The following is a 27942-nucleotide window of genomic DNA, read 5'->3' on the forward strand; positions in this document are numbered from 1 at the left end:
GTAATTATTAATGTGCACTTAGATTTTTAACATTTGAGTCAAATGAAAGAAAAGCTACAGAACAGTTCCGGTGAGTATAACTACATTTCTTCACTTGCCTGTAGCTTGCTCCAGGCAACACCGCTCCTCCAGTTGCCCCAAGAGACATTACTTAACTGCTTCACATTCCAGCTCTTCTGTATTGTGGATGTACCATTGTTTATTCAACCATTCTCCTATATACATGAGCAGTTAGATTGTTTCCAATATTTTTAAATTATAAAAATGTTATAGCGCATACATGAATTCTCATAGTGTTGGAGATGTATAAACAGTGTACATTTCTAAAAATGCAGCTATTACGTCAAAACGTAAACGAATATGTAGTTCCGTTAAGAAAATCAATTCAAACCCACTGCCATCGAGTCGATTCCGACTCATAGCGACCCTTTAGGACAGAGTATAACTGCCCCATAGGGTTTCCAAGGGGTGGCTGGTGGGTTCCAAGTGCCCACCTTTTGGTTAGCAGCTGAGGTCTTAAGCATTGTACCACCAGGGCTCCATAGTCCTGTTAAAACCTTGCCAAATTCACCTCCGTTAGAATTGTACCAATTTGCATTTCGACCAGCAATGTGTGCGTGTCTACTTGTTCACTGTCTTGCCAACAGGTTATTTTTCTTATCTGAGAGGCTAGTGTGGTTTTGACTTTCTCCTGTGAGTGAGGTTGAACCTCTTTATATATGTTTAAGGGATATTTTATATTTTTAAAATTAATCTTTTGTCCATTTATTTTCCATACAGTTTTTGAGCTTTGCCTCTGTTTTCAAATAGTTTTTTTTTTATGTATTGGGGTTATTTACCCTTTATCTGTGATGCAAGCATTTTCTCTTTGTCATTTGTCTTTTGATATTGAATATGATGTTTCTTGTTGTGCAAAATATTTTAAAACAAATTTTTATGCAGTAAAATGTCTCAATATTCTTATCAATATTATGAATATGAGTTGAATCAACTCAACGGCAATGGGTATTATCAAGATTGCATTAGAATTTGAGACATTAAAGGTAAAACTTTCCTATGTACAGAATATAGAGAAATATGTTCCTCTACCACTTACATGATCTATCGCTGAACTCTGATCCATCTGGAATTTATTTTTGTGTGCGTATGGTGTGGGGTATGCTTCTAATTTTATCTTTTTCCAAATACTTTACTTGTCCCCAAACTCCTTTTTAAAAAGCCCATCATTGTCCAGTGATTTGAGATGCCAGCTTTTTCATTTACTAAATTTTCATATGCAGTTGGACGTATTTCTAGATTTTCTGTTCTATCCTGCTAGTCTGAAATGTCTACAATGTGTATTCATGGGTCAGTACCACATAGTTTAATAATAAAAATTTTATTCTATTTGTACAAGTAGGGGTATCACCACATAGCTTGTATTTTTCAGTGTTTTACTAGCTATAATTTCATGTTTGTTTTTCCAGATGAACTTTAATATCAAATTGGTTATCCTACAAAAAGGTTGTGTTTTTTTTTTTTTTAATTGGGATTGTGTTAAATTTATAGATTAATCTAGGAAAAACTAATAACTTTATGATGTTGAGGTATCTATCCATGAAAAAGAAATACATTTCCATTTGTTCAAGTCTTTCAGGGTTGTTTTTTTCAGAAAAGCTTTGCATTTATTTTATTAAGTTTATTCCTAGTCTATCTTCTCTGTTACTATTGTAAGTAGGGATATTATTTTCCATTTCTCTTTTAAATAGCTTTGTCTGTGCAGATAGACTATTGATTTCTGAATGCAAATATTATATCCTCTGGCCTTACTGAATTTTATCTTTATATGCATTTTCTTGGTTGCTCTTTATCTTTTTATATGGGGAAATTTATTTATTTATTTTAATTCTCTTTTTATTGTAATAAAATTGCTTAAGACTATGAATTTTCCTCTGAGCACTACTTTGGATATATGACAGAGATTCAAATACTTACGGTTTTTATTATCATTACTTTTTAGAAATTCTGTAATTTTGGCTTGAATTACTCTTTTCACTCAAAGTTGTTTAATAGAAGGATTTTGTTTGTTTCTTCCTTTTTAATCTCCAGGTTGGAAGACCTCTTCATTTTTTGATGAATAATGAGTCATTAATTGTGACAAAAGTACCAATAATATAAGACGTTAATAACAGGCAAAACTGTGTGCGATATGGAGACTCTGTTTTATCTTCACTATTTTTCTGTAAATCTAAAACTATTCTTTTGATGCTTCCTGAGTCATTTAACATTTTCCCCATAGAATCCTTCAATACTGCAGCTCGAGGCTTGAATTTTTTTCATTAGTTCTTTCAGCTTGAGAAATGCTTAGTGTGTTCGTCCCTTTTCTTTTTCTTTCTCTGGGTCTTTGCACATGTCATTATAATACCTTACTCTGTCTTCTCAAGCTGCCCATTGAAATCTTCTGTTCCGCTCTTTTACTTCATCATTTCTGCCTTTCGTTTTAGCTACTCAGCATTCAAGAGCAAGTTTCAGAGTCTCTTCTGACATCCATTATGGTCTTTTCTTTGTTTCCTATCTTTTCAATGACCTCTTGCTTTCTTCATGCATGGTGTCCTTCCACAACTCATCTAGTCTTCAGGCATTAGTGTTCAGTGCATTAAATCTGTTCTCGAAATGGTCTCCAAATTCAAGTGGGATATGCTCACCAGTGTGTGTTGTGTTATGCTCAAGGTCATACTTTGGCTTTCATGGACTGGTTCTAGTTTTCTTGTTTCAACTTGAACTTGCATACGAGCAATTGATGGTCTGTTCCACGGTTGGCCTCTGACCTTGTTCTGACTAATGATATTTAGCTTTTTCATTGTCTGTTTTCATATATGTAGGCAATTTGATTCCTATGTATTCCATCTGTCAAGATCCATGGGTATAGTCACCCTTTATGTTGGTGAAAAAAGGTATGTGCAGTGAAGAAGTCATTGGTTTTGCAAAATTCTATCATGCGATCTCCAGCATCGTTACTATCACCAAGGCCATATTTTTCAACTACCAATCCTACTTTGTTGTCTGCAACTTTCGCATTCCAATCACTGGTAATTATCAATGCACCCTGATAGCATGTTTGGTCAATTTTGGGCTGCAAAAGCTGGTAAAAATCTTTAATTTCTTCATCTTTGGCCTTAGTGGTTGGTATGTAAATTTGAATAACAGTCGTATTAACTGGTATTCCTTGTAGCTGTATGGATATGCTATCACTGACAGCGTTGTACTTCAGGATATATCTTCAAATGTTCTTTTTGATGATGAATGCAATGCTGTTCCTCTTTAATTTGTCATTCCCGGCATAGTAGATCAAATGATTCTCTGATTCAAAATGGCCAATACCAGTCCATTTCAGCTCACTAATCCCTAGGATATTGATGTTTATGTGTTCCATTTCATTTTTGATGATTTCCAATTTTCCTAGATTTATACTTGATACATTTCACATTTCGATTATTAATGGATGTTTGCAGCTGTTTCTTCTCATTTTGAGTTGTGCCACATCAGCAAATGAAAGCATTGAAAGCTCAACTCCATCCTTGTCATTAAGGTCAACTCTACTTTGAGCAGGCAGCTCTTCTTCAGTTGTATTTTGAGTGCCTCCAACCTGAGGGGCTCATCTTCCGGCACTATATCAGACAATGTTCCGCTGTTATTCCTAAGGTTTTCACTGGCTAATTCTTTTCAGAAGTAGACCACCGGGTCCTCCTTCCTAGTCTGTCTTAGTCTGGAAGCTCAGCTGAAACCTGTCTGCCACAGGTGACCCTGATGGCATTTGAATACTGTTGGCATAGCTTCCAGCATCACAGCAACATGCAAGCCCCCAGAGTACAACAAACTGACAGATATTTCTTCTTTTTAGAAGAAGATGGGAGGAATACATAGAGTCACTATACCAAAAAGAATTGGTCAGCATTCAACCATTTCCAGAGGTGGCTTATGATGAGGAACTGATGATGCTGAAGGAAGAAGTCCAAGCCTCATTGAAGGCATTGGCAAAAAACAGGGCTCCAGGAAATGATGGAATATCAACTGAGATGTTTCAACAAATGGATGCAGCACTGGAGGTACTCATTTATCTATGCCAAAAAATTTGGAAAACAGCTGCCTGGCCAACCGACTGGAAGAGATCCATATTTATGCCTATTCTCAAGAAAAGTAACCTAACTGAATATGAAAATTATCAAACAATATCAATATCACACACAAATAAAATCTTACTGAAGATCATTCAAAAGTGGCTTCAGCAGTATATCAAGAGTTAACTGCCAGAAATTCAGGCCAGATTCAGAAGAGGACATGGAACCAGGGATATCATTGCTGATGTCAGATGGGTACTGGCTAAAAGCAAAGAATACCAGAAAGATGTTTAAAACCCGAAAACGAAACCCGTTGCTGTCGAGTCTATTCCGAATCATAGCGACCCTATAGGACAGAGTATAACTGCCCCACTGGGTTTCCAAGGAGCACCTGGTGGATTCAAACTGCTGGTCTTTTGGTTAACAGCCATAGCTCTGTGTTTTATTGACTATGCAAAAGTATTTGACAGTATGGATCATAATAAATTATGGATAATATTGTGAAGAATGGGAATTCCAGAACACTTAATTGTGCTCAAGAGGAACTGTTACATAGGTCAAGAGGTAGTCTTTTGAATAGAACAATGGGACACTGCATAGTTTAAAGTCAGGAAAGGTGTGAGTCAAGGTTGTATCCTTTCACCATACCTATTCAATCTATGTGCTAAGCAAATAATACCAGAAGCCGGACTCTATGAACAAGAACAGGGCATCAAGATTGGAGGAAGATGAATTAGCAACCTGCATTATGCAGATGACAACCTTGCTTGCTGAAAGTGAAGAGGACTTGAAGCACTTGCTGATTAAGATCAAATACCACAGCCTTCAGTATGGATTACACCTCAACATACAGAAAACAAAAATCTCACAACTGTACCAATAAGCAACATCATGATAAATGGAGAAAAGATTGAAGTTGTCAAGGATTTCATTTTACTTGGATCCACATAACCACCCACAGAAGAAGTAGTCATGAAATCAAAAGATGCATTGCACTGGGCAAATCTGCTGCAAAAGACCTTTATAAAGTGTTGAAAAGCAAAGATGTCACCTTGAAGACTAAGGTGAGGCTGATCCAAGTCATGGTGTTTTCAATTACCTCATATGCATGTGAAAGAAGGATGATGAATAAGGAAGACTGAAGAAGAGTTGACGCCTTTGAATTATGGTGTCAGAGAAGAATATTGAATATACCATGGACTGCCAAAAGAATGAACAAATTTGTCTTGGCAAAAGTACAACCAGAATGTTCCTTAGAAGCAAGGATGGCGAGACTATGTCTCACATACTTTGGACATGTTATCAGGAGAGATTATTCCCTGGAGAATAACATCATGCTTGGTAAAGCGAGGGCTAGTGAAAAAGAGAAAGACCCTTAATAAGATGGATTGACACAGTGGCTGCAACAATGGGCTCACGCATAGAAATGATTGTGAGGATGGTGCAGGACCTAGCAGTGTTTCATTCTGCTGTACATAGCATTGCTATGAACGGAAACTGACTTGACAGCATCTAACAAAAATAGCAGCAACAACAAAACTATTCTAAAAGTAAAAAGATTTAGAAAGAAATAAATATTATCAACTAAACCTGTCAGTGCAAATGTTGATATTTAATATCCTTACTTCCTTCTGTTCACTTGTCTTGTACTGTATGTTAAGATTTCCTATTACTGGTGTGTTTCTAACTATTTCTCCTTTACCTTCTGCTTTACAAAGGTAGCTGCTGTGTTGTTTGGACCATAAATATTCATGACTGTTTATCTTCACTGTTATATGTGGATTTTAACATTGAAAGTGTTCTTTATCATGTATAATGCTTTCTGACTTGAATTCTACTTTGTTCTAATATCAGAATTCCAACCTCTGATTTTATTTGATTGGTATATCTGTCCCAGTGACTTTATTTTTTAACAATTATGAATCATTTTGTTTTGTTCACATTTCTTATATATAGCATATCATTGGATCTTGCTTTGTAAACCTGATCAAACACATATGTATGTTTAAATAGGTGAATTAAAGGCATTCACATTTATTGATGTGACAGATATGTTTGATATCAACTTGTCAATTATTTTACATTATAATTGTTATATGCATTTTGTTATATTTCTTATTTAACTGTTTAATATTTGGTTTGTCAGTTTTTAATGACATTCTTTGTTTCCCATCTATTGCTGATAAAATAGTCAATGAATTTATTGTATTCTTCTCTCTCCTTTCCCATCTTCTACCATTTTTAAGTTGTGTTACCTTTAATTTGTTGGACAATGTCAAATTTATATATTACTGTTCCCCATTATCCTCATCCTTGTTCTATCATGAGTTCTTTTGCCAAAGTTTCCCTAATTAAGCTCACCTTCCCATGGATTTCTCAGTAAAAGCTCATTTTCTATAGGCTTGATACTAGAAGGACAGCTTATTTGGCTATATATGTTCCTTGGTTCACACTTTACTTTCTTGAATTTTTCTTTTAAATGCTGCTACATTATTTCCTTGTTTGGGAAGTCTAATGCCAATCTAATCCCATATCCTTGTATTCTTTTTTTTTCCTAGAGGCCCTGAGGATTTTTTCCCTTATCTTAATGCCTAATAATTTTTCTAGGATAGGTCTTGGATTTCTTGGTTTTGTGTCCATTTCCCCAGGTACCAGTAGGTAGATTCACATTTTTTTTTTTTTTCTGGATAAGTTTCCTTAGATTAAATACTAGTTCTGTTACACTGTTTTATTTTCCTCCATAGGGAGTCCAATTATATGTATGTTCTTCATCTTCCATGTCAACCACTTTCTTTCTGATTCTTTTTACTTCTTTATCTCAGTTTCATTCTCTTAGCTGTTATCTTGCTTTTGTTCAATATTCTTTATTAAATTTGCATCTGAATCTATTCTCCCTTGGGTAACTTTTAATTTAATATTTTTTTCTGGATTCAATCAGTTCTTATTTTATTTTTTTTACTGTTGTATGTTTTCATGATTAGACTTTGAAATTTTCAATTAGGTTTTTTTTTCTTTATATTCCAAAATGCTTCTTTAACAATACTTAATTCAATTTCTAGTTGAAATTTAGAGTTTTTTTTTTTTTTTTTCTCTTCCTTTTTTTTTTTTTGGTAGTGGCAAGCAAATGTACATCAGTTCAAAAAAATTTTTTTCGATACTGGCTTTGAATCGATGCAGACTATATTTGTCTCTTCATCCCTTCATTTCATGACTAGGGTTGGAGATTCGAGATACTTAAGAGATTCCTAGTTTAAGAGCACCCTCTTCTGTCATTGTAGCAAAGTGGAGTTTCTCTAATCAATGACTTTTTTTTTTTAAGCCATTTAGTCTTGTAAACTGGAGAATAGTTTCTTTTTAGTATCATGGGCACATCATATATTCCCTCAATATACTTCTTGCTGAATACATGAATGATGCTCAATAGTCCCTTTGTGATTGGTATTTTAAGATTATGGAGTGGTCATTTGCTCATATCTCAATATATTTAAGAACATATTTAAAAGCAACTGATGCTTTTCCTTGAAATTTTAGAACTTTCCATTTGTATTCATTCACTCATTTGTATTCATTTGCTCATTCACCACCGCCTTTCTGCAGTGCTCCTTTAGTTACTCCAAAACTTTGTATTGTAAAGACAGGTGTTAGTAGAACTATTAAAAAAGTTCCAGTAATTTGAGGTATGTATTAAGTACTGGTCTTGAAAATGCGATCTTAATTTTCCAGGAATGTGGTCTTCAAAATTTTGCCCACATATTCCCCAAGAGTTTTTTTTTTTTTTTCCTTAACTTCATGGCCTCTTTCATTTTAAGTAGAAATTAAAATTTTTCCACTTTAGCATTAAACAATTGCTAAGGGACAGCCTCCAGGCTACAGTAAATAAGACCCTTACACTACACTTTTAAATATAGTCGTTAAAATCTAAATATCATGGTGATCAGATATCCATCATCTTCCAATAAAGAATACATGAAACAGTTTTTAACAGTCAAAAATTTTACATTGTTCCTTTTACTCATTAAATTCATGTATGATTTCCTTTATCCCCAGGTTTTTTATCCTAATTCAACGTATTTTATGCTTTAGTCTTTAATTATGTTATCAAACTTTTGTGTAACAAAATATGTATGATATTTTATTATTTCATTTTTAAGATAATAATTTTCCAAGTTGTACTTACAAAAAAAACTAGTAAAAAATTGGTTAAAACATACATCCTTTTTTTTTTTTTAATGTGCTTATATATTTTTTTGGTTTTTATGATATTATTAAGATTATTATTCTTTTATTTTATATGCCAAAATCTTTTTGTCTTTTGTTTTAGTTTTTCTTCTTCTAGAGATACTCCTTAAAGTTATATAAAGATATAAATACAAAATTATATATAAATATACATATAATTCTATATAGATATGTTTTATAAAAATGTAAATTGCATATATGTGTGTGTGACTTCCTCATTTCCATATTTACTGTTATTTGTGATATATTTGGATTTATTCCTTCTACTTAATTTTTTACTAGATATTTTAATTAAATGTTGCTTCCTATTTCTCTCCTTCTTTACCTTTGCTGGCTTGATTACACTTCTTTTCTTTCTTATAAACTATTTCTATTACACAGCTCAGGCTATTATGATTTATCTCGTTTTCCTAATAGACGTATTGGTACGTCAAAATAATAACATAATCAAACCTCCTTAGGTGAGGGATAACTTCTCTGTCTTGGTTCATGGTTTATTCCTTCAACCCTACAACATGTCAGACTGTTGGTGTTTCACAAGTAATGGCAAACCAGTTTTCATAGTAGTTTCTCTTTTCGTGGATAGGTATAAAATCCCAGAAACCCAATGACATTCTCACGAAGCCTCTTACAGATCTTACAGGTGTCACCTGGAGGTCATTTCCTAAGGCACCTTACATGCCAAAAGGAAATCTAAAGGCTTTGGTAACAGCCCTTTCCCACCCTCGAGAAATCATGAAATTTTTGTGTCCACTAAGGGCTTGGATGAGAGATGGGCTTTGGTCTTCTGTCCTTGGCTATCCCCAGATGACAAAGACAATAAAGTCCCAATCCTATGCTATTTTCTGGAGCATTTCTATGTCTTCATGGCTCAGATTCATATTCCTAGATGCACAAATTCCACACTCAGAGAGGGAGTTGGAAAGAAAGGGTATGGCTGAGGTAAAGCCACTGACTTTCTACAGTGCGCTTTAGTTCTCTAACACTTTGTTTTGTATAGCCAAGTCATCATTTAACCTGAAATCCAAAAAGACTACCCATAAGTGAAAAAGGAACTGGAAGACTGACTTTCTGATTTGACACTAGCTTTAATTAGAAATCATTTACATTGCTATTTGGTATTTCAATAAGGTATTAGACTTAAAATTAATAATTGTACTAGGGTAAAGAATGAGTATTTTAAGATTATTTGTGAAAACAAATATTCAAGAATTAAACAACCATTAGTATGACATTAAATCCTGACAAATCCATACATAGACTCTGTATATTATACAGCATAAAAAAGAATAATATAATAATATCGACAGAATTCCAATATTTTATGGGTCAGGCACTGTTCAGAGTGTTTTACATATGTTGTTGTTGTTAGTTATCATTGAGTTGGTTCTGACTCATGGCAACCTTATCGATTAACACAATAGCCACAATAATGGACTCAAACGTACCAAGGATCATGAAAATGGTGCAGGACCAAGCAATTCTTTTTTTCTGTCGTGCATAAAATTTTACTTGTATTAATCCCTTTAGACCTCACAACAACCTGTTGAGGTAAGTGCTATTGTTATTTCCATTTCACAGAGGAAGGACCTGAATGACAGGCATATCAAAGGACTCACCCAATACCCATACAGTAAGTGGTGAATCTAGATTCATATGTACTAACATGGAAGAATATCCGTGATATTTGATAAAGAGAAAAAAATCAAGGTGCAAAGTAATACATAAGGTATAATTCACTTTTCTGTAAAAAAAAAAAAGTATATGTTTTTGTGTACATGTGAATTTGAAAGAAAAACTATCAAAATAGATACAAATCACACAATTAAAGAGTAAAAGTTGGGTGTAAAGAGAATTCTACTTTTTGCTGATATACTACTATATGATTTAAAAAAAATACATTCCAGCACACATATGTTACCTTTTCAGTTCACAATTTTAAAGAAATATTTACATGAAGATACTACCATATTATAATACTAAAAAAGTTCATATGTGATTTTTCATACCTATGTTGTAAAAAAAAAAGTAGATAACACTAATTCCCAAAATGACATACTTGTTTGCACTGATGAAATCGTTATTTGACTATTTGAAAAATATTATTTATTTTCAAAGATAACATATTAAAATATTTGATTAACTCTCCTGTTAGTGAATTCCTTTCTATATTTTGTCCCATTGATTTCCTTTCTTTATTCTGTTTCCCAGACAATCCTCCCATCACCTCTCCTCCTGCCGCCCTCTCCCTCCCACCCCGCTCCAGCATTTCCTCATCAGGAGAAGCAACGTTAGGACTTCACCTTCTGGATTTCAATTTTTAAAGTTTATTTAAGTCAGCAAGGAGTTTGCCAAGGGATGCAAAGCTTCCTGCTTACTCAGCTGAGGCTATCTGTAAAGTCCAGGAGCTTTCTGGCAGAAGTATCAGGGCTAGTGGGGACAAAAATTCAAACCTTCTTACTGTAAACAGTTGACAATATCATTATGCATTCAGTTGACATTCAGTAAACATTATTTACGACATTAGTCTCAATTTATTTCAGGAGATTTTACAAATTAACATTACATTTTTTTCCATCAAGTAAATAGTTTATGATAAATTAATTTTCATGGAAACAGGTATAGGGAAAGTTATAATTCTGTTGAGATGTCGTAAAATAAATTATGTAATGTATTTGAGAGGAAAAAAACACACTGAGAAACTCATTAGTAATTCAGTTTCAACAATGTTAAAGCAATACCTAAATATATCTTACTATGAAATGTTTGCTGTTGTTTTAATTTTGCTTTTTTTAAGGAATAAACTGCTGTCCTAAAATATAACTGTTGACTCAAAAGGATAAAAGGATTTAAACAACGTTAATCAGTAGTTGCTGGTTACTTAGGTGTGTTTTGTTACAACTTGAGTATCAGCCTGTAATCATTTCTCTAATAAGCAAAGTGATATGCATGGGTTTGCTAAATTAAAAAGCCATAAACACAAAAATAGTGGAATATGCATCATTTCCTTTGGAGTTTATGAAAATGTTTTCCACAATTCCCTTAAGGATGAGAGAAAAAAATCAAATGATCTTTGATATGCAATATAAATAATTCCCAAAAGAAATCAAAATGCCTCTTTTTGCTTATTCTTGTTTTGAGCATGCAAATATATTCCTTATCTGTACCTTAACTTTAGCTTTTCACAAACATCCATTTCATAAACCAGAAAAAGTCTTATTTATGAATTAATTTATTATTTGTTGTTAGAAAGACATAGAATTTGAAATAAAAAGAAAATATAGACACTAAATTCATCTGAAATAGGATACCAACATCATAGATATATCTCTTTAAAATCTGATATAATTACTAAAAACAAGGAATAATGAGTATTATTAAGACTATATAACCCATATAATAGAAAATGTTGAAAGACATGCAAAATCATATTAATTTGATATTTTTCTGAAATATACTTATACCTTCCTTTCTCTTATTCAGAATCCCACTCCCCCCCCAAAAACACTAAATCTGTTGCCGTTGAGTTGATCCTGACTCACAGTGACCCTATAATACACAGTAGAACTGCCCCATAGGATTTCCAAGGAGCAGCTGGTGGATTTGAACTGCTAACCTTTTGGTTAGCAGCAAAATGCTTAACCACTGTGCCACCAAAAAAAAAAGAAAACTATACCGGTTGCCCTCAAGTTCATTCCAACTCATAATGACCCTCCCTATAGGACAGAGTAGAACTACTCTATAGAGTTTCCAAGGAGTGCCTAGTGGATTTGAACTGCTGACCTTTTGGCTAGAAGCTGTAGCACTTAACCACTGCACCACCAGCATTTCCACTGTGCCACCAGGGTTCCGTTATTCAGACAGATAAATAGTGCCATTATCTACTGTTTAAAAACCACATATTCATTGATACACACCAACTACAATAAAAACTTAAAAAAAAAAAAAAAAGATAATGCTCCTTACCGACACATAGGGCCATTTTTCTCCACTACACACGTTCCACCATTTTTGCAGTAATTTACTGGGCAGTCTAAAAGGAAGCAACACAAAGACCATAGTTAATTATGTATATTACTAGACTTTGATTTCTGTAGATTGACTTTCATCTTTATGCATTGCCTATTCTAGATATTTCACATAAGTGAGATTATATAATATTTGTCCTTCGGTGACTGACTGACTTAATTCACATTATGCTTTCAAGGTTTGTCCATGTTTTAGCAGGTACAGGACTTCATTTCTCTTTATGGCTGAGTAATATTCCATTTTATGTATATATCACAGTTTGTATCAGGAGGGGGAAAGCGAGAGTCATAGCTTAGGAGGTACTGAGTTTTGGCAAAGGATACTGGTGATGGTTGCACAGTATAATTGATGTAATTGGTGTCACTGAATTGTACACATAAAAAATGTTGAATTGATAAATGCTGTGTTGTATATGGAGCCCTGGTGGCACAGTGGTTCAGAGTTCGGCTGCTAACCAAAAGGTTGGCAGTTTGAATCTACCAGCTGCTCCTTGGAAACCCTGTGGGGTAGTTCTACAAGTGGGTTTGTGTTATATATAATATAGTTGTACAATAGTTAAAAATGAAATGAAGAAGGGAAAAGAACCAAATATTTCACTTTGGGCATTTCAGGACATCTAATTATTTTTTTTTTTGTAAAATAATTTTTACTAGTTATCAAATTAATGTATGTTCCATTGTGGGATACTTTGAAAATATAAAACTAAATAAAGTAGAAAATAAAAATTGCCTGTAAAAGTATTATTAGAAAGCAGAAGGACTTATTAATGTTATTCATTGCATTAAATCTAATCTGTGAAAGTAAATTGCTTCCCAGATGCTAAAAGGAAAATAATTCTCCTAGGCTACTCTCCCGCACCCTGAAAACTTGGCTCAGTGACCCCTGCAGCCCTGGATGTGTTCATTCCCTTCACGTGCCTGAATGGTTTATCACAAGAGAAGATGTTTTCCTCCACAGGATCACGTAAAATATGCTTCTTTAGAATGAGTCTGCATGGCATATTTGTGGCTATACTGGATTTTTTATTTACAGGACCCTTTTTTCTTTTCCTCAGTTTCACATAGTAAACGTATCATGGCAGACAAATGCTTTGTATGGGTGGCCTTGTCTTTTTGATAAAAATGAGTCACTGATGGTCATGAACGCGTCCTACCTCTGAACCCATGGCAGGTGTCAGCTTAGCTCGAGTTTGTCCTCCTTGCCCCTGGCCCTGCTTTTCCACTATTTGTGTTGTTTCCTAGTTCTAGGTTAGCATGAACATTTGTTCTCAAAGGGGGTTTACTTACAGATTAAAAAGAAGCTAAATATATTTTCTCTTAGCTCTTATTGTGGTAGGGGTTAGCCTTCCTGATTTTTCATGGTGTGTTCATATAGCCTGACTACTTATACTTTCCTAAAACAATCCTGCTCCCCTAAGGACTGCCAAATTTCCTCTTCACTTACGTACCAAAGTTGCTTTTTTTCAAACCTCCTTTCTTGCAGGATACTATCCCTCCCTTGTTGAGCCATCATACGTAAAACAGCTGATAGAAACTTCCACTGCCGTTTATTTGTAATTCAACAAATCTGTTCTGAGCACCTATGAAATGTCTGGCACTGAACTAGGCACTGGAAATGTAATGATAATTAATACAGGCAGCTTAACATAGTTGTTAAGGCTGTCGGCACTGGAGCCAGACTGCCTGAGTCGGAATTTTAACACAACTTATTAGCCGTCTACTACTGGATAGTTAATCCCTCAGTGCCTCAGATTCCTCTCTGTCAAACAAGGCTAAAAAGTACTATTTACTTCATAGTATTGTTGAGAATGTTGGAAAAGCACCCAGTTTCTATTACATGTTTAATAAATGTCAGCTTAAAAAGGGTATATAGGCAAGGTCCCTGCTCTCACTGACCTTCCAGCTTCATGGAGGATGCAAAGACGTAAGTAGGGCGTTCAAATACAGTATGAAAAGTGATATAATTTAGGATGGCTGTATCAATGATGAAGGGAGCATCTAAGTCAAATTTGGGGAATAAAGAAAGGTAGTATGTGTGTGTGGGTAGGCAGGGAGGTAAGCACAAAGGCCCAGAGGTCAGAGAAGGGGGTGTGTTGTATCTGAAGAACTGAAGGAAGTCCAGCCTGGCTGCGTTGTAAATGGCATCATGTGAGGAGAGTATGAGAGATGGCCAGAGACCACAGGGGCCAGCTCGCATAGGCTCTGTGAGGATTTTAAATTTCATCCTAGGTGGACAGGATTTTAAGAAGGGGGAAGTTGCATGCTTTGTGCTTTGGAAAGATAATTCTGGTTGCAGTGTGTAAACTCAACAGAAGGGGCAAAGCTAAAATTTGGGAGCCCAGTTAAGAGTCTTTTACAATAATTCGGGAAGAAATGACAGTTACCTCTTTCCTTATGGTAGGAAGGTTGGAGAGTTGTGAACATCTAAAAGATATTTGAATGGTCCAGATAAAAGGTCTTGGGGATTAGGTGAAGAGTCAAGGCAGACGTTCAGGTTTCTGGCTGGGCCTCTGGCTAGTTGCTGGTTTCATTCATTGAGTTGGGAAGATTTTAAAGGGAAAGGTGATGCCGTGTGTTTTAGGTGCCCAAAGGACATCACAGTGGAAGAGTCCTGTGGGCATCCGGATTTGCTTGTGAAATATGGGCTAAAGATATAGAGCCAAGGCTTTTCTTCAGATTCCTTCCTCTCCTTTCCAGATAGCCTCACTTTTCAGGCTTCTTCCTTAAAACAATTTAAGAAGTATTTATTGAGCAGCCTTTGTGTATAAAACACTAGGTTAGGTGCCTCTACAGGAATAGACTAACCTTAGCAGAAAGAGGTGAACCATTCAGTTAGGCAGGAAATGAATGATGATCATGAAGGAGAGTAGAAAAGTAAAGAGATAAAACAGAACTTTTATGTAGGCAATGTCCACTGAAGGGAAACTATGGAGAAAGGGTGGCTGGGGAGAGTCAGATTTTAAGCCAGTCAGTGAACACTAGGAAAGGGATGGCTGGGGCATTAGGAAAGAGGAAATAGAGAAGGAGTGAGGTTGTATCTCATAAACACAACTGAAATACACCATATGTCTAGTATCGTTTTTGTTTTCAAAAGTTTTCAGCGATTTGCTTTTCCAGAATTATATTTCCCATCCTGGCCTCTGTTACTCCTCTCTACTTAACTAATTGCAATGGTGGAATAGAGGGCTGAAGATGAGAACAAATAGCTACCCCTCTCAAGCATTGGGGGTATGCACAGCTAAACAGAACAGATATGAAATTTCCTTCATGAACAAGACATTAGCTGGTTTGACTAAAAAAACACAAATGCTGTTGAGTAGATTCTGACTCATAGTGACCTTGTGTGTGTTAAACTGTTTCCAATGACTGGGTTTTTGGAAGTAGATTGCCAGGCCTTTCTTCTGAGGTGCCTGTAGGTGGACTCAAACCTCCAACCTTTCAGTTAGTAGCCAAGCACATTAACCATTTGCACCACCCAGGGACTCCTGATTAAAAATAACCCACCATAATACATGTAAACAAATAGAGCATAATACTTACAAACCTTGTTAGTAAACAGTTTTATAACTATTTTTGGTCTTTAGTACAATTTCAGTCTTCCTCAAATAAGGGTTTTGTTTCATTGGAAAACTGGTAGAGAGTTTGGTACTGCAGAGGATCGGAACACACGCAGTATAACACAGCTGCAAATTTTTTTCTGGAGACTTCAATATTTATTTTGACTCCAGGTAGTAAAACATAGGCTTTCTTTACATCAGAACAATTCTGTGGGGACTTGAATATATTTTTTCTTACAATGGATAGTGGAGTTCAACAGAAGGAACACAAGTGTTGACCAGAACAAGGAGTAAATCCTGGTGGTTAATTAAGGGGCAGAAGATCAGCAGATTATCTCTGTGAGATTTTGTAAACTCCCACCTTACACACAGGTTCTTTATCCATAAGAAGGAAAGATGAAGTATAAAATGAACTCGTCTTTAATTTACTTAAAACAATTTAAGACCAGGGATCAGAAGAAATGGGGAAAGGGTGTGACAACTTAATAGTGAAGAAGCTACGTATTTCCGTTAGATAAGAAGGCAGATGGGACCTAGGAATCTGGGGGAGTGATACTAGAATTGACACAGGTACCCTGGAATCCTAGCCACAGTGGTATCTCACTGAATTTGCCCTCTTGCATTAGTTTATTTTGACCTTGTGCTTGTGGGCAAATGTAACTTACAACTGAATATGCGGAAAAAACATTCTGGGCAGAATTCATGCCCAATCCCACTCTGGTTTATCACTTTAGACAAGCAGGAACACACATATAAGCTGGACAGGTCACTTTTAAGCTTAAATCTAAGTAGTTTGCAATTAGGCATCTGTCTTTTTTTTTCTCTCTTTTTCTCAATATATAAAAGAATATATCTAAATTTCTTATTTAGAGAAGTGACACTTGTTTCACGGTGGCTTGTTGGTAAGATTGCTAATCATGCAAGTCCTGGTTTTCCCTCCATGATGTCTAGCTCAGCCATTTATGAGTTGTGTGACTCTGGGCTAATTACTTTAGGTGCAATATTCTTCATATATAAAATGAGAATTATATCACCTTGTTTACAGGACTGCTGAGAGAATGAAATTAATTTTTATACTATACCAATGAATGGTATATAAACCAAACCCATTGCCATTGAGTTGATTGCAACTCGTAGGGACCGTAAAGGACAGAGTAGAACTGTCCCTTAGGTTTCCAAGGAGCAGCTGGTGGATTCTAACTGCCTACCTTTTGGTTAGCAGCCTGAGCTCCTAACCACTGTGCCACCAGGGCTCCGTGAATGGTATATATTAGGTATGAAACGATTGTTTTCATCCATTTCTTTAGATTTGTTGGGGTGGGGGGAGGAGAGTCTCTGAGTGGCTTATGAAACCTTATTTCCATTACCATTGCTTCCTCCTACTCCTATTCCTTCTCTTGTTTTATCCCCTCCTCCTTCTCTTCTGTCATTATGGTCACCGTCACCGCACCATTTACTGAAGACCTCCAATATGTTATGCACTGTCCTAAGAGTTTTCCATGTGTTAGCTCATTTAATCCTTATAACATTATGTGGTGTGCACCGTAATTATCCTCATTTAACCGAGAAGTAATCTGAGGCTTCAAGGTTAATGTAATTTGCTAGAGGCAATAGCAAGGAAGAATAAGAGCTGGAACTAAATATTGGCCATCTAACTGCAAAGCCTGTTATTCTAAAAAATGTCATATGAACTGCTATTTAGTTCAGAATTTCTGTAACACTTTGCAGCTTTTAATATTATGGAATTATGAACCCTGTGAATCATATGACATTTCTGCACTATCACAGGTAAATATGCAAATACATGATATTCTGCATACAGTTTCAGGAAATTTATGGATCCTAGAAGTCCATCAGAAGAGCTTGTGCAGCAAACCAAGTCTCTAGTGGGCAAGGATTGCTACATTTATCTTGAAATCCCAGCATCCAGCACAGGAACTGGGGGAGATATAACCATGTTGCAGAAACTTGGAATAGCTCCATAGTACTTGCTTAGGGATTTTTGTTTTCTGTTTTAACCCTTCCGAAATTTTATTAAGCTATATTATTATGATTATCACATACTTTAAATGATATTCATGATGTCCCATGCTATAATTTTATATCTTAATACCTCTTTCTTATGCTCCTTTAAATGGATAGATAGCTGAATCTTAGCATCGCCTTTGAATACCCTTCGTTAACCTCTACTAATGCAAAAGTCTGGAAGAAACACTTCCAGTTTACTTTGAGGCAGGCAGGTTCTAGTTAATAATTCTCTGCTGCATAAGCAAACAGAACTTGAAAATGATATGCCTTCCTCACGTGTCTTAGGAATGGACGGGATGCACAGAAACATATTTAACCTGCAACACTTACCCAGAGCCTGAGCTTGATGTTCTTGTTAATGACTTAAACCTGGAGGTGAGGTGAGGCCAGATGCTTGCCATCTGTTGTGTGACCATGGTGAGAATTACTAGATGCTGTAAGGATGGGGCTCGTAAAAATCCATGAAACGTTGCCTTTAAAGGACTGTGGTGTTTGAGAAGGAATAGGAAGGTGTAATGTGCGTTATCACATCTTTAGGGCTTATAAGGCTTAAAGACATTTTTTTTTCCTAGCTTATTCGTGCCTTTATTTTATTAAATATAAAAATTTAAAAAACTGTAAAATATAAACACAAAAGTTTTCATAAGCTTGCTACTAACCGTACTCCCTCTGCCAACCCTATTTCCCAAGTTTTTTTTTTTTAATTTTTATTGAGCTTCAAGTGAACATTTACAAATCAAGTCAGTCTGTCACATATAAGTTTATATACACCTTACTCCGTACTCCCACTTGCTCTCGCCCTAATGAGTCAGCCCTTCCAGTCTCTCCTTTCGTGACAATTTTGCCAGCTTCCAACTCTCTCTACCTTCCCATCCCCCCTCCAGACAGGAGATGCCAAGACAGTCTCAACTGTCCACCTGATACGAATAGCTCACTCTTCATCAGCATCTCTCTCCCACCCACTGCCCAGTCCCTTCCATGTCTGATGAGTTGTCTTCGGGAATGGTTCCTGTCCTGGGCCAACACAAGGTTTGGGAACCATGACCGCCGGGATTCCTCTAGTCTCAGTCAGACCATTAAGTATGGTCTTTTTGTGAGAATTTGGGGTCTGCATCCCACTGATCTCCTGCTCCCTCAGGGGTTCTCTGTTGTGCTCCCTGTCAGGGCAGTCATCGATTGTGGCCGGGCACCAACTAGTTCTTCTGGTCTCAGGATGATGTAAGTCTCTGTTTCATGTGGTCCTTTCTGTCTCTTGGGCTCATAGTTATTGTGTGACCTTGGTGTTCTTCATTCTCCTTTGATCCAGGAGGGTTGAGCCCAATTGATGCATCTTAGATGGCTGCTTGTTAGCATTTAAGACCCCAGACGCCACATTTCAAAGTGGGATGAAGAATGTTTTCATAATAGAATTATTTTGCCAATTGGCTTAGAAGTCCCCTTAAACCATGGTCCCCAAACCCCCGCCCTTGCTCCGCTGACCTTTGAAGCATTCAGTTTACCCCAGAAACTTCTTTGCTTTTGGTCCAGTCCAGTTGAGCTGACCTTCCATGTATTGAGTATTGTCCTTCCCTTCACCTAAAGTAGTTCTTATCTACTAATTAATCAATAAAAAACCCTCTCCCACCCTCCCTCCCTCCCCCCCCTTGTAACCACAAAAGTATGTGTTCTTCTCAGTTTTTACTATTTCTCAAGATCTTATAATAGTGGTCTTATACAATATTTGTCCTTTTGCCTCTGACTAATTTCACTCAGCATAATGCCTTCCAGGTTCCTCCATGTTATGAAATGTTCCACAGGTTTGTCACTGTTCTTTATCGATGCGTAGTATTCCATTGTGTGAATATACCACAATTTATTTAACCATTCATCTGTTGATGGACACCTTGGCTGCTTCCAGCTTTTTGCTATTGTAAACAGAGCTGCAATAAACATGGGTGTGCATATATCTGTCTGTGTGAAGGCTCTTATTTCTCTAGGGTATATTCCGAGGAGTGGGATTTCTGGGTTGTATGGTAGTTCTATTTCTAACTGTTTAAGATAACGCCAGATAGATTTCCAAAGTGGTTGTACCATTTGACATTCCCACCAGCAGTGTATAAGAGTTCCAATCTCTCCGCAGCCTCTCCCACATTTATTATTTTGTGTTTTTTGGATTAATGCCAGCCTTGTTGGAGTGAGATGGAATCTCATCGTAGTTTTAATTTGCATTTCTCTAATGGCTAATGATCGAGAGCATTTCCTCATGTATCTGTTAGCTGCCTGAATATCTTCTTTAGTGAAGTGCGTGTTCATATCCTTTGCCCACGTCTTGATTGGGTTGTCTTTTTGTGGTTGAGTTTTGACAGAATCATATAGATTTTAGAGATCAGGCGCTGGTCAGAGATGTCATAGCTGAAAATACTTTCCCAGTCTGTAGGTGGTTTTTTTACTCTTTTGGTGAAGTCTTTAGATGAGCACAGGTGTTTGATTTTTAGGAGCCCCCAGTTATCTGGTTTCTCTTCGTCATTTTTGGTAATGTTTTGTATTCTGTTTCTGCCTTGTATTAGGGCTCCTAAGGTTGTCCCTATTTTTTCTTCCATGATCTTTATCGTTTTAGTCTTTATGTTTAGGTCTTTGATCCACTTGGAGTTAGTTTTTGTGCATGGTGTGAGGTATGGGTCCTGTTTCATTTTTTTGCAAATGGATATCCAGTTATGCCAGCACCATTTGTTAAAAAGACTATCTTTTCCCCAGTTAACTGACACTGGGCCTTTGTCAAATATCAGCTGCTCATATGTGGATGGATTTACATCTGGGTTCTCAATTCTGTTCCATTGGTCTATGTGCCTGTTGTTGTACCAGTACCAGGCTGTTTTGACTACTGTGGCTGTATAATAGGTTCTGAAATCAGGTAGAGTGAGGCCTCCCACTTTCTTCTTCTTTTTTAGTAATGCTTTACTTATCCGAGGCTTCTTTCCCTTCCGTATGAAGTTGGTGATTTGTTTTTCCATCACATTTAAAAAATGTCATTGGAATTTGGATCGGAAGTGCATTGTATGTATAGATGGCTTTTGGTAGAATAGACATTTTTACTATGTTAAGTCTTCCTATCCATGAGCAAGGTATATTTTTCCACTTAAGTAGGTCCGTTTTAGTTTCTTGTAGTAGTACTTTGTAGTTTTCTTTCTATAGGTCTTTTACATCTTTGGTAAGATTTATTCCTAAGTATTTTATCTTCTTGGGGGCTACTATGAATGGTATTGATTTGGTGATTTCCACTTCGACGTTCTTTTGTTGATGTAGAGGAATCCAAGTGATTTTTGTATGTTTATCTTATAACCTGAGACTCTGCCAAACTCTCCTATTAGTTTCAGTAGTTTTCTGGAGGATTCCTTAGGGTTTTCTGTGTATAAGATCATGTCATCTGCAAATAGAGATAATTTTACTTCCTCTTTGCCAATCCAGATGCCCTTTATTTCTTTGTCTAGCCTAATTGCTCTGGCTAGGACCTCTAGCACAATGTTGAATAAGAGCGGTGATAAAGGGCATCCTTGTCTGGTTCCCGTTCTCAAGGGAAATGCTTTCAGGCTCTCTCCATTTAGAGTGATGTTGGCTGTTGGCTTTGCATAGATGCCCTTTATTATGTTGAAGAATTTTCCTTCAATTCCTATTTTGGTGAGAGTTTTTATCATAAATGGGTGTTGGACTTTGTCAAATGCCTTTTCTGCATCAATGGATAAGATCATGTGGTTTTTGTCTTTTGTTTTCTTTACATGGTGGATTACATTAATGGTTTTTCTAATATTAAACCAGCCTTGCATACCTGGTATAAATCCCACTTGGTCATGGTGGATTATTTTTTTGATATGTTGTTGAATTCTATTGGCTAGAATTTTGTTGAGGATTTTTGCATCTATGTTCATGAGGGATATAGGTCTGTAATTTTCCTTTTTTATGATGTCTTTACCTGGTTTTGGTATCAGGAAGATGGTGGCTTCATAGAATGAGTTAGGTAGTATTCCGTCATTTTCTATGCTTTGAAATACCTTTAGTAGTAGTGGTGTTAACTCTTCTCTGAAAGTTTGGTAGAACTCTGCAGTAAAGCCGTCCGGGCCAGGGCTTTGTTTTGTTGGGAGTTTTTTGATTACTGTTTCAATCTCTTTTTTTGTTATGGATCTATTTAGTTGTTCTCCTTCTGATTGTGTTTGTTTAGGTAGGTAGTGTTTTTCCAGGAATTCATCCATTTCTTCTAGGTTTTCAAATTTGTTAGAGTACAATTTTTCATAATAATCTGATATGCTTCTTTTAATTTCAGTTGGGTCTGTTGTGATATGGCCCATCTCGTTTCTTATTCGGATTATGTATTTCCTTTCCTGTATTTCTTTAGTCAGTCTAGCCAATGGTTTATCAATTTTGTTAATTTTTTTAAAGAACCAGCTTTTGGCTTTGTTAAATTCTTTCAATTGTTTTTCTGTTCTCTAATTCGTTTAGTTCAGCTCTAATTTTTATCATTTGTTTTCTTCTGGTGCCTGATGGATTCTTTTGTTGCTCACTTTCTATTTGTTCAAGTTGTAGGGACAGTTCTCTGATTTTGGCTCTTTCTTCTTTTTGTATGTGTGCATTTATCGATATAAATTGGCCTCTGAGCACTGCTTTTGCTGTGTCCCAGAGGTTTTGTTTGATAGGAAGTATTTTCATTCCTGTTGCATTCTATGAATTTCTTTATTTCCTCCTTAATGTCTTCTATAACTCAGTCTTTTTTTCAGGAGGGTATTGTTCAGTTTCCAAGTATTTGATTTTTTTCCCTAATTTTTCTGTTATTGATTTCCACTTTTATGGCCTTGTGGTCTGAGAAGATGCTTTGTAATATTTCGATGTTTTGGATTCTGCAAAGGTTTGTTTTTTGACCTAATATGTGGTCTATTCTAGAGAATGTTCCATGTGCGCTAGAAAAAAAAGTATACTTTGCAGCAGTTGGGTGGAGAGTTCTGTATAAGTCAATGAGGTCAAGGTGGTTGATTGTAGTAATTAGGTCTTCCGTGTCTCTATTGAGCTTCTTACTGGATGTCCTGTCCTTCTCCAAAAGTGGCGTGTTGAAGTCTCCTACTATAATTGTGGAGGTGTCTATCTCACTTTTCAGTTCTGTTAAAATTTGTTTTATGTATCTTGCAGCCCTGTCATTGGGTGCATAAATATTTAATATGGTTATATCTTCCTGGTCAATTGTCCCTTTTATCATTACGTAGTGTCCTTCTTTATCTCTCGTGGTGGATTTAACTTTCAAGTCTGTTTTGTCAGAAATTAAAATTGCTACTCCTCTTCTTTTTTGCTTATTGTTTGCTTGATATATTTTTTTCCATCCTTTGAATTTTAGTTTGTTTGTGTCTCTAAGTCTAAGGTGTGTCTCTTGTAGGCAGCATATAGACTGATCGTGTTTCTTTATCCAGTCTGAGACTCTCTGTCTCTTTATTGGTGTGTTTAGTCCATTTACATTCAGCGTAATTATAGATAAGTATGTGTTTAATGTTGTCATTTTGATGCCTTTTTATGTGTGTTATTGACAATTTCATTTTTCCACTTACTTTTTTGTGCTGAGACATTTTTCTTTGTAAATTGTGTGTTCCTCATTTTCATAGTATTTGACTTTATGTTTGCTGAGTCGTTACATTTTTCTTGGTTTTTATGTTGAGTTATGGAGTTGTTATACCTCTTTGTGGTTACCTTAATATTTACCCCTATTTTTCTAAGTAAAAACCTAACTTGTATTGTCCTATATCGCCTTGTATCCCTCTCCATATGGCAGTTCTATGCCACCTGTATTTAGTCCCTCTTTTTGATTATTGTGATCTTTTACACATTGACTTCAATGATTCCCTGTTTTGAGTGTTTTTTTTTTTTAATTAATCTTAATTTGTTTTTGTGATTTCCCTATTTGAGTTGACATCAGGATGTTCTGTTCTGTGACCTTGTGTTGTGCTGGTATCTGATATTATTGGTTTTCTGACCAAACAATTTCCTTTAGTATTTCTTGTAGCTTTGGTTTGGTTTTTGCAAATTCTCTAAGCTTGTGTTTATCTGTAAATATCTTAATTTCGCCTTCATATTTCAGAGAGAGTTTTGCTGGATATATGATCCTTGGCTGGCAGTTTTTCTCCTTCAGTGCTCTGTATATGTCATCCCATTGCCTTCTTGCCTGCATGGTTTCTGCTGAGTAGTCTGAACTTATTCTTATTGATTCTTCCTTGTAGGAGACCTTTCTTTTATCCCTGGCTGCTTTTAAATTTTTCTCTTTATCTTTGGTTTTGGCAAGTTTGATGATAATATGTCTTGGTGTTTTTCTTTTTGGATCAATCTTAAATGGGGTTCGATGAGCATCTTGGATAGATATCCTTTAGTCTTTCATGATGTCAGGGAAGTTTTCTGCCAGCAGATCTTCAGCTATTCTCTCTGTGTTTTCTGTTGTCCCTCCCGGTTCTGGGACTCCAATCACACACAAGTTATCTTTCTTGATAGAGTCCCACATGATTCTTAGGGTTTCTTCATTTTTTTTAATTCTTTTATCTGATTTTTTTTCAGCTATATTGGTGTTAATTCCCTGGTCCTCCAGTTTTCCCACTCTGCATTCTAATTGCTCGAGTCTGCTCCTCTGACTTCCTATTGCGTTGTCTAATTCTGTAATTTCACTGTTAATCTTTTGGATTTCTGAATGCTGTCTCTCTATGGATTCTTGCAACTTATTAATTTTTCCACTATGTTCTTGAATACTCTTTTTGAGTTCTTCAACTGCTTTATCAGTGTGTTCCTTGGCTTTTTCTGTAGCTTGCCTTATTCCATTTCTGAGGTCATCCCTGATGTCTTGAAGCATTCTGTAAATTAGTTTTTTATATTCTGTATCTGATAATTCCAGGATTGTATCTTCATTTGGGAAAGATTTTGATTCTTTAGTTTGGGGGGTTGTAGAAGCAATCATGGTCTGCTTCTTTATGTGGTTTGATATTGACTGCTGTCTCCAAGCTATCACTAAGATATTGTAGTGATTTATTCTATATTTGCTCACTGAGTCTTATCTTGTTTTGTTTTCTTTCAGTATACGTAGATGGGCTACTAGATTGGGCTGTCTTGATTGTTGTAGCCCTTGACTCACTTATGACCTATTACCAGCTCGTTTGGGCTGTTACCAGATATATATGCCTGAGTCCATTCACTATTCTTGAGTAGAATCTGATTTTGGGTCATCAAGTGTGTGATGCACCCTGTCACCTATCCACCTTGAGAAGTAGTGGTGATATTTGTGTGCACCAGATTCTATTAGCAGCTGGGGTTCACACTCCAGGGGGGTCAGGATGCTGACAGGCTTCCCCCAAGTGTCAGTGAGGTAGGTGTGTCTCTATTCCTAAAGCACCTTGGTGGGTGGGCTCTGCAGCTGTACCTTAGGCCCCCAATGCAAGTACCTCTACAAATTGGTAGGTGTCACCCTCCTTAGACCCCTAAGGCAGGAGGCTAGGTGGTCTGGGGGGAGCTTCAGCCCTCAGTTCCATGTTGTGGGTCACTGAGGGCTCTGTTGAATATGCAGAGATATCAGACCTGGGAAACTTGTCTTTCCAGTAAATCCGCTAAAGCAAATGCAGTCAGATCCCTATCAGAAATGCCTTTGCACTGTAATAGCCACCTTGTTCCCTGTAGGGATAAAAGCCCAAGACTGTGGATCACATATGCTTGGCTGGAGCTGGTTCTGTGTTTTCAGTCGAATTAGGGAAGGATTTTTGGTCCCTGGGTTTTTTGTGGTTGCTTCTCTCAGGCCAGAAGAATGGGTTAGGAAAAGATCAAAAAAGAAAAAAAAGGAAAAGAAAAGCCGCGGAGCAGTTCTCCCTCTGGCTCAGGAAATTCCAATGTTAATGAAGCCGCCTGGGGAGGGGAGGGGAGGGTTCAGAAAAACAGGAGAGAGTAGCACCCTGGAATATAGACAAAGTTACTTATCCTGCTTGGGATGACTGTTTTATCTGAGATTCCCGAGGGGCGCGTCGCCTGTGTGCGCTGGCTGGGTAGAGATTGCCCCTGAGGGTCAGGCTCGCATCCCGTGCTTGCGCTGTCTCAGAAGCCACGGTTAGTTCCTCCGCTCCCAGCCCAAAGCCCAGCATCAAGGTTCCCCGGCTGGAACGCTGCACTCCCAGCTCCAAAAACAGTCGCTGCCTCCTGGTGACTTCTCCTCGTGTCAGCTGCATGGCTGCGCCGCCTGTGTGCACTGGCTGGGCTTCCCCCGAGGTCAGTTCGGGGGGCTGGGGCTGTGCCCCGTGTTTGCACCATCACAGGATGTCCTGCTCAGCTCCCCTGTGCCCAGTCCAAAGCCCCATGCCAAGATTCCCCCGCTGGGAAGCTGCACTCCCAGCTCCAAAACCAGTCACTGCCTCCCAGCGACTTCTCCTCCCACCAGCCGCGTCTCCGCGCTCCCCGTGCAGACTGGCTGGGCCCCCTCCCGAGGTCAGTTCAGGTGGGTAGGGCTGCGCCCCGTGTTTGCGCCATCACAGGATGCTGTGCTCAGCTCCCCTGCACCCAGTCCAAATCCCGGCGCCAAGGTTTCCTGACTGGGACGCTGGCTCCAGGCTCCGAAAACAGTCGCTGCTTCCCCGTAGTTGTTCGTTCTCGGTCTCTGTCACTCAGGTCAACTCTTTAAATCTGTGTTTGTTGGTCAGGGTTCGTAGATTGTCATGTATGTGATCGATTCACTTGTTTTTCCTAGTCTTTGTTGCAAGAGGGATCCAAGTAGCAACTACCTAGTCAGCCATCTTGGCCCCCTCCTCCCTTAAAGACATTCCTAAGAATAGAAGCGCTGGATTTCATCATACTTGATTGACAATCCAAAAAGCATATAAAAATGGAAATAGAGAAAATATAGTATGATACAGATTTTATTTCTGAAAATCATGTCTTAGTTCTTTGTTTTACTCTAACCCAATAGCTGTGTCAATATTTCCTACGTTTTTAAGTGAAATGTAAATGACTGGTGAGTGACTGAAATAAATGGGACCACAAAAATGTGTTTTATATTATTACCTATAGATTGCCTGTCACTCCTCACAAATGGGAGACCTTCTGCCTTTCTGACCCTGCTTTAAAGGTGGACAACATCAAAGCAGGTAATTAATCATAGGTGGCTATAGTATATTTGTTCTCATACAGGACCATCCTGAAAAAAACTCACCTGTGTTTAAATAAATTAGGGTGTTGGTCCTAAGCACTGTGTTTTAATAGTTGCAAAGCTAGAAAAGAACAGAATGATCTCATTTATTCTCTTTATTTTAATATTTTTCTTTTTCTCTGGAAAGAATACTCTTTGAGAAATGAGTATCTCTTCATATTTTATGGGGCCAGGTCAGCTCACTTTTTTACTTATAGAATTCAGGGCTGTGTGATCAGTCATTTCCAGCAGTCAAAAAAATTAATATTTTTGCACTATGATTTTAATTATCATGCTTTTTTCATAATGTTCTTCTCACTTGAAAGATACACAATGTATATTCTTACTTAATACTGAGGTGGAACGGAGCCCTGGTTGCTCAGTGGTTAAGCGCTCAGCTGCTAACCAAAAGGTGGGTGGTTTGAACTCACCTGCCCATCCATGGGAGAAAGACATGGCAGTCTGCTTCCATAAAGATTACAGCCTTGGAAACCCTGTGGGGAAGTTTTACTCTGTCTTACATGGTCACTATATGTCAGAATTGACTCAATGGCAGCAGGTTATCGATGTAAAAGTATCTCCAATTTATTTAGAAAATATGACAATGTATATTATATCACTAATTTATATTAACTTTTAGTTGTGACAGAATTACAGTGCCCTTAACTATTATTCCATTTATCTTCCGTATAAAATAATAAAAATTTAATTACTCTGGAGAGATGTTACAATGGACTTCAATGAATTCTAGAATTATAAAGCAGATTTGATAAAAGTATAATTTCAAGTATACATTATCAGCTCTTATCCTACATAAATGTTCCAGGGGGAGATGAAAG

General features: G+C 36.9%; 1 protein-coding gene across 1 annotated transcript in view; it reads right to left on the minus strand.

Annotated features, from left to right (window-relative positions):
- The window catches only part of MALRD1 (MAM and LDL receptor class A domain containing 1), a 958969-nt gene that overhangs the window by 127591 nt on the left and 803436 nt on the right, over positions 1-27942 (minus strand). The window contains exon 36 of the mRNA XM_049881884.1: positions 12303-12369. Coding sequence (XP_049737841.1) covers positions 12303-12369 — 67 coding nt within the window. The remainder of the gene's footprint in view (positions 1-12302; positions 12370-27942) is intronic.

The sequence above is a fragment of the Elephas maximus genome, chromosome 4 (genome assembly GCF_024166365.1).
Source record: "Elephas maximus indicus isolate mEleMax1 chromosome 4, mEleMax1 primary haplotype, whole genome shotgun sequence".
Taxonomy (NCBI): domain Eukaryota; kingdom Metazoa; phylum Chordata; class Mammalia; order Proboscidea; family Elephantidae; genus Elephas; species Elephas maximus.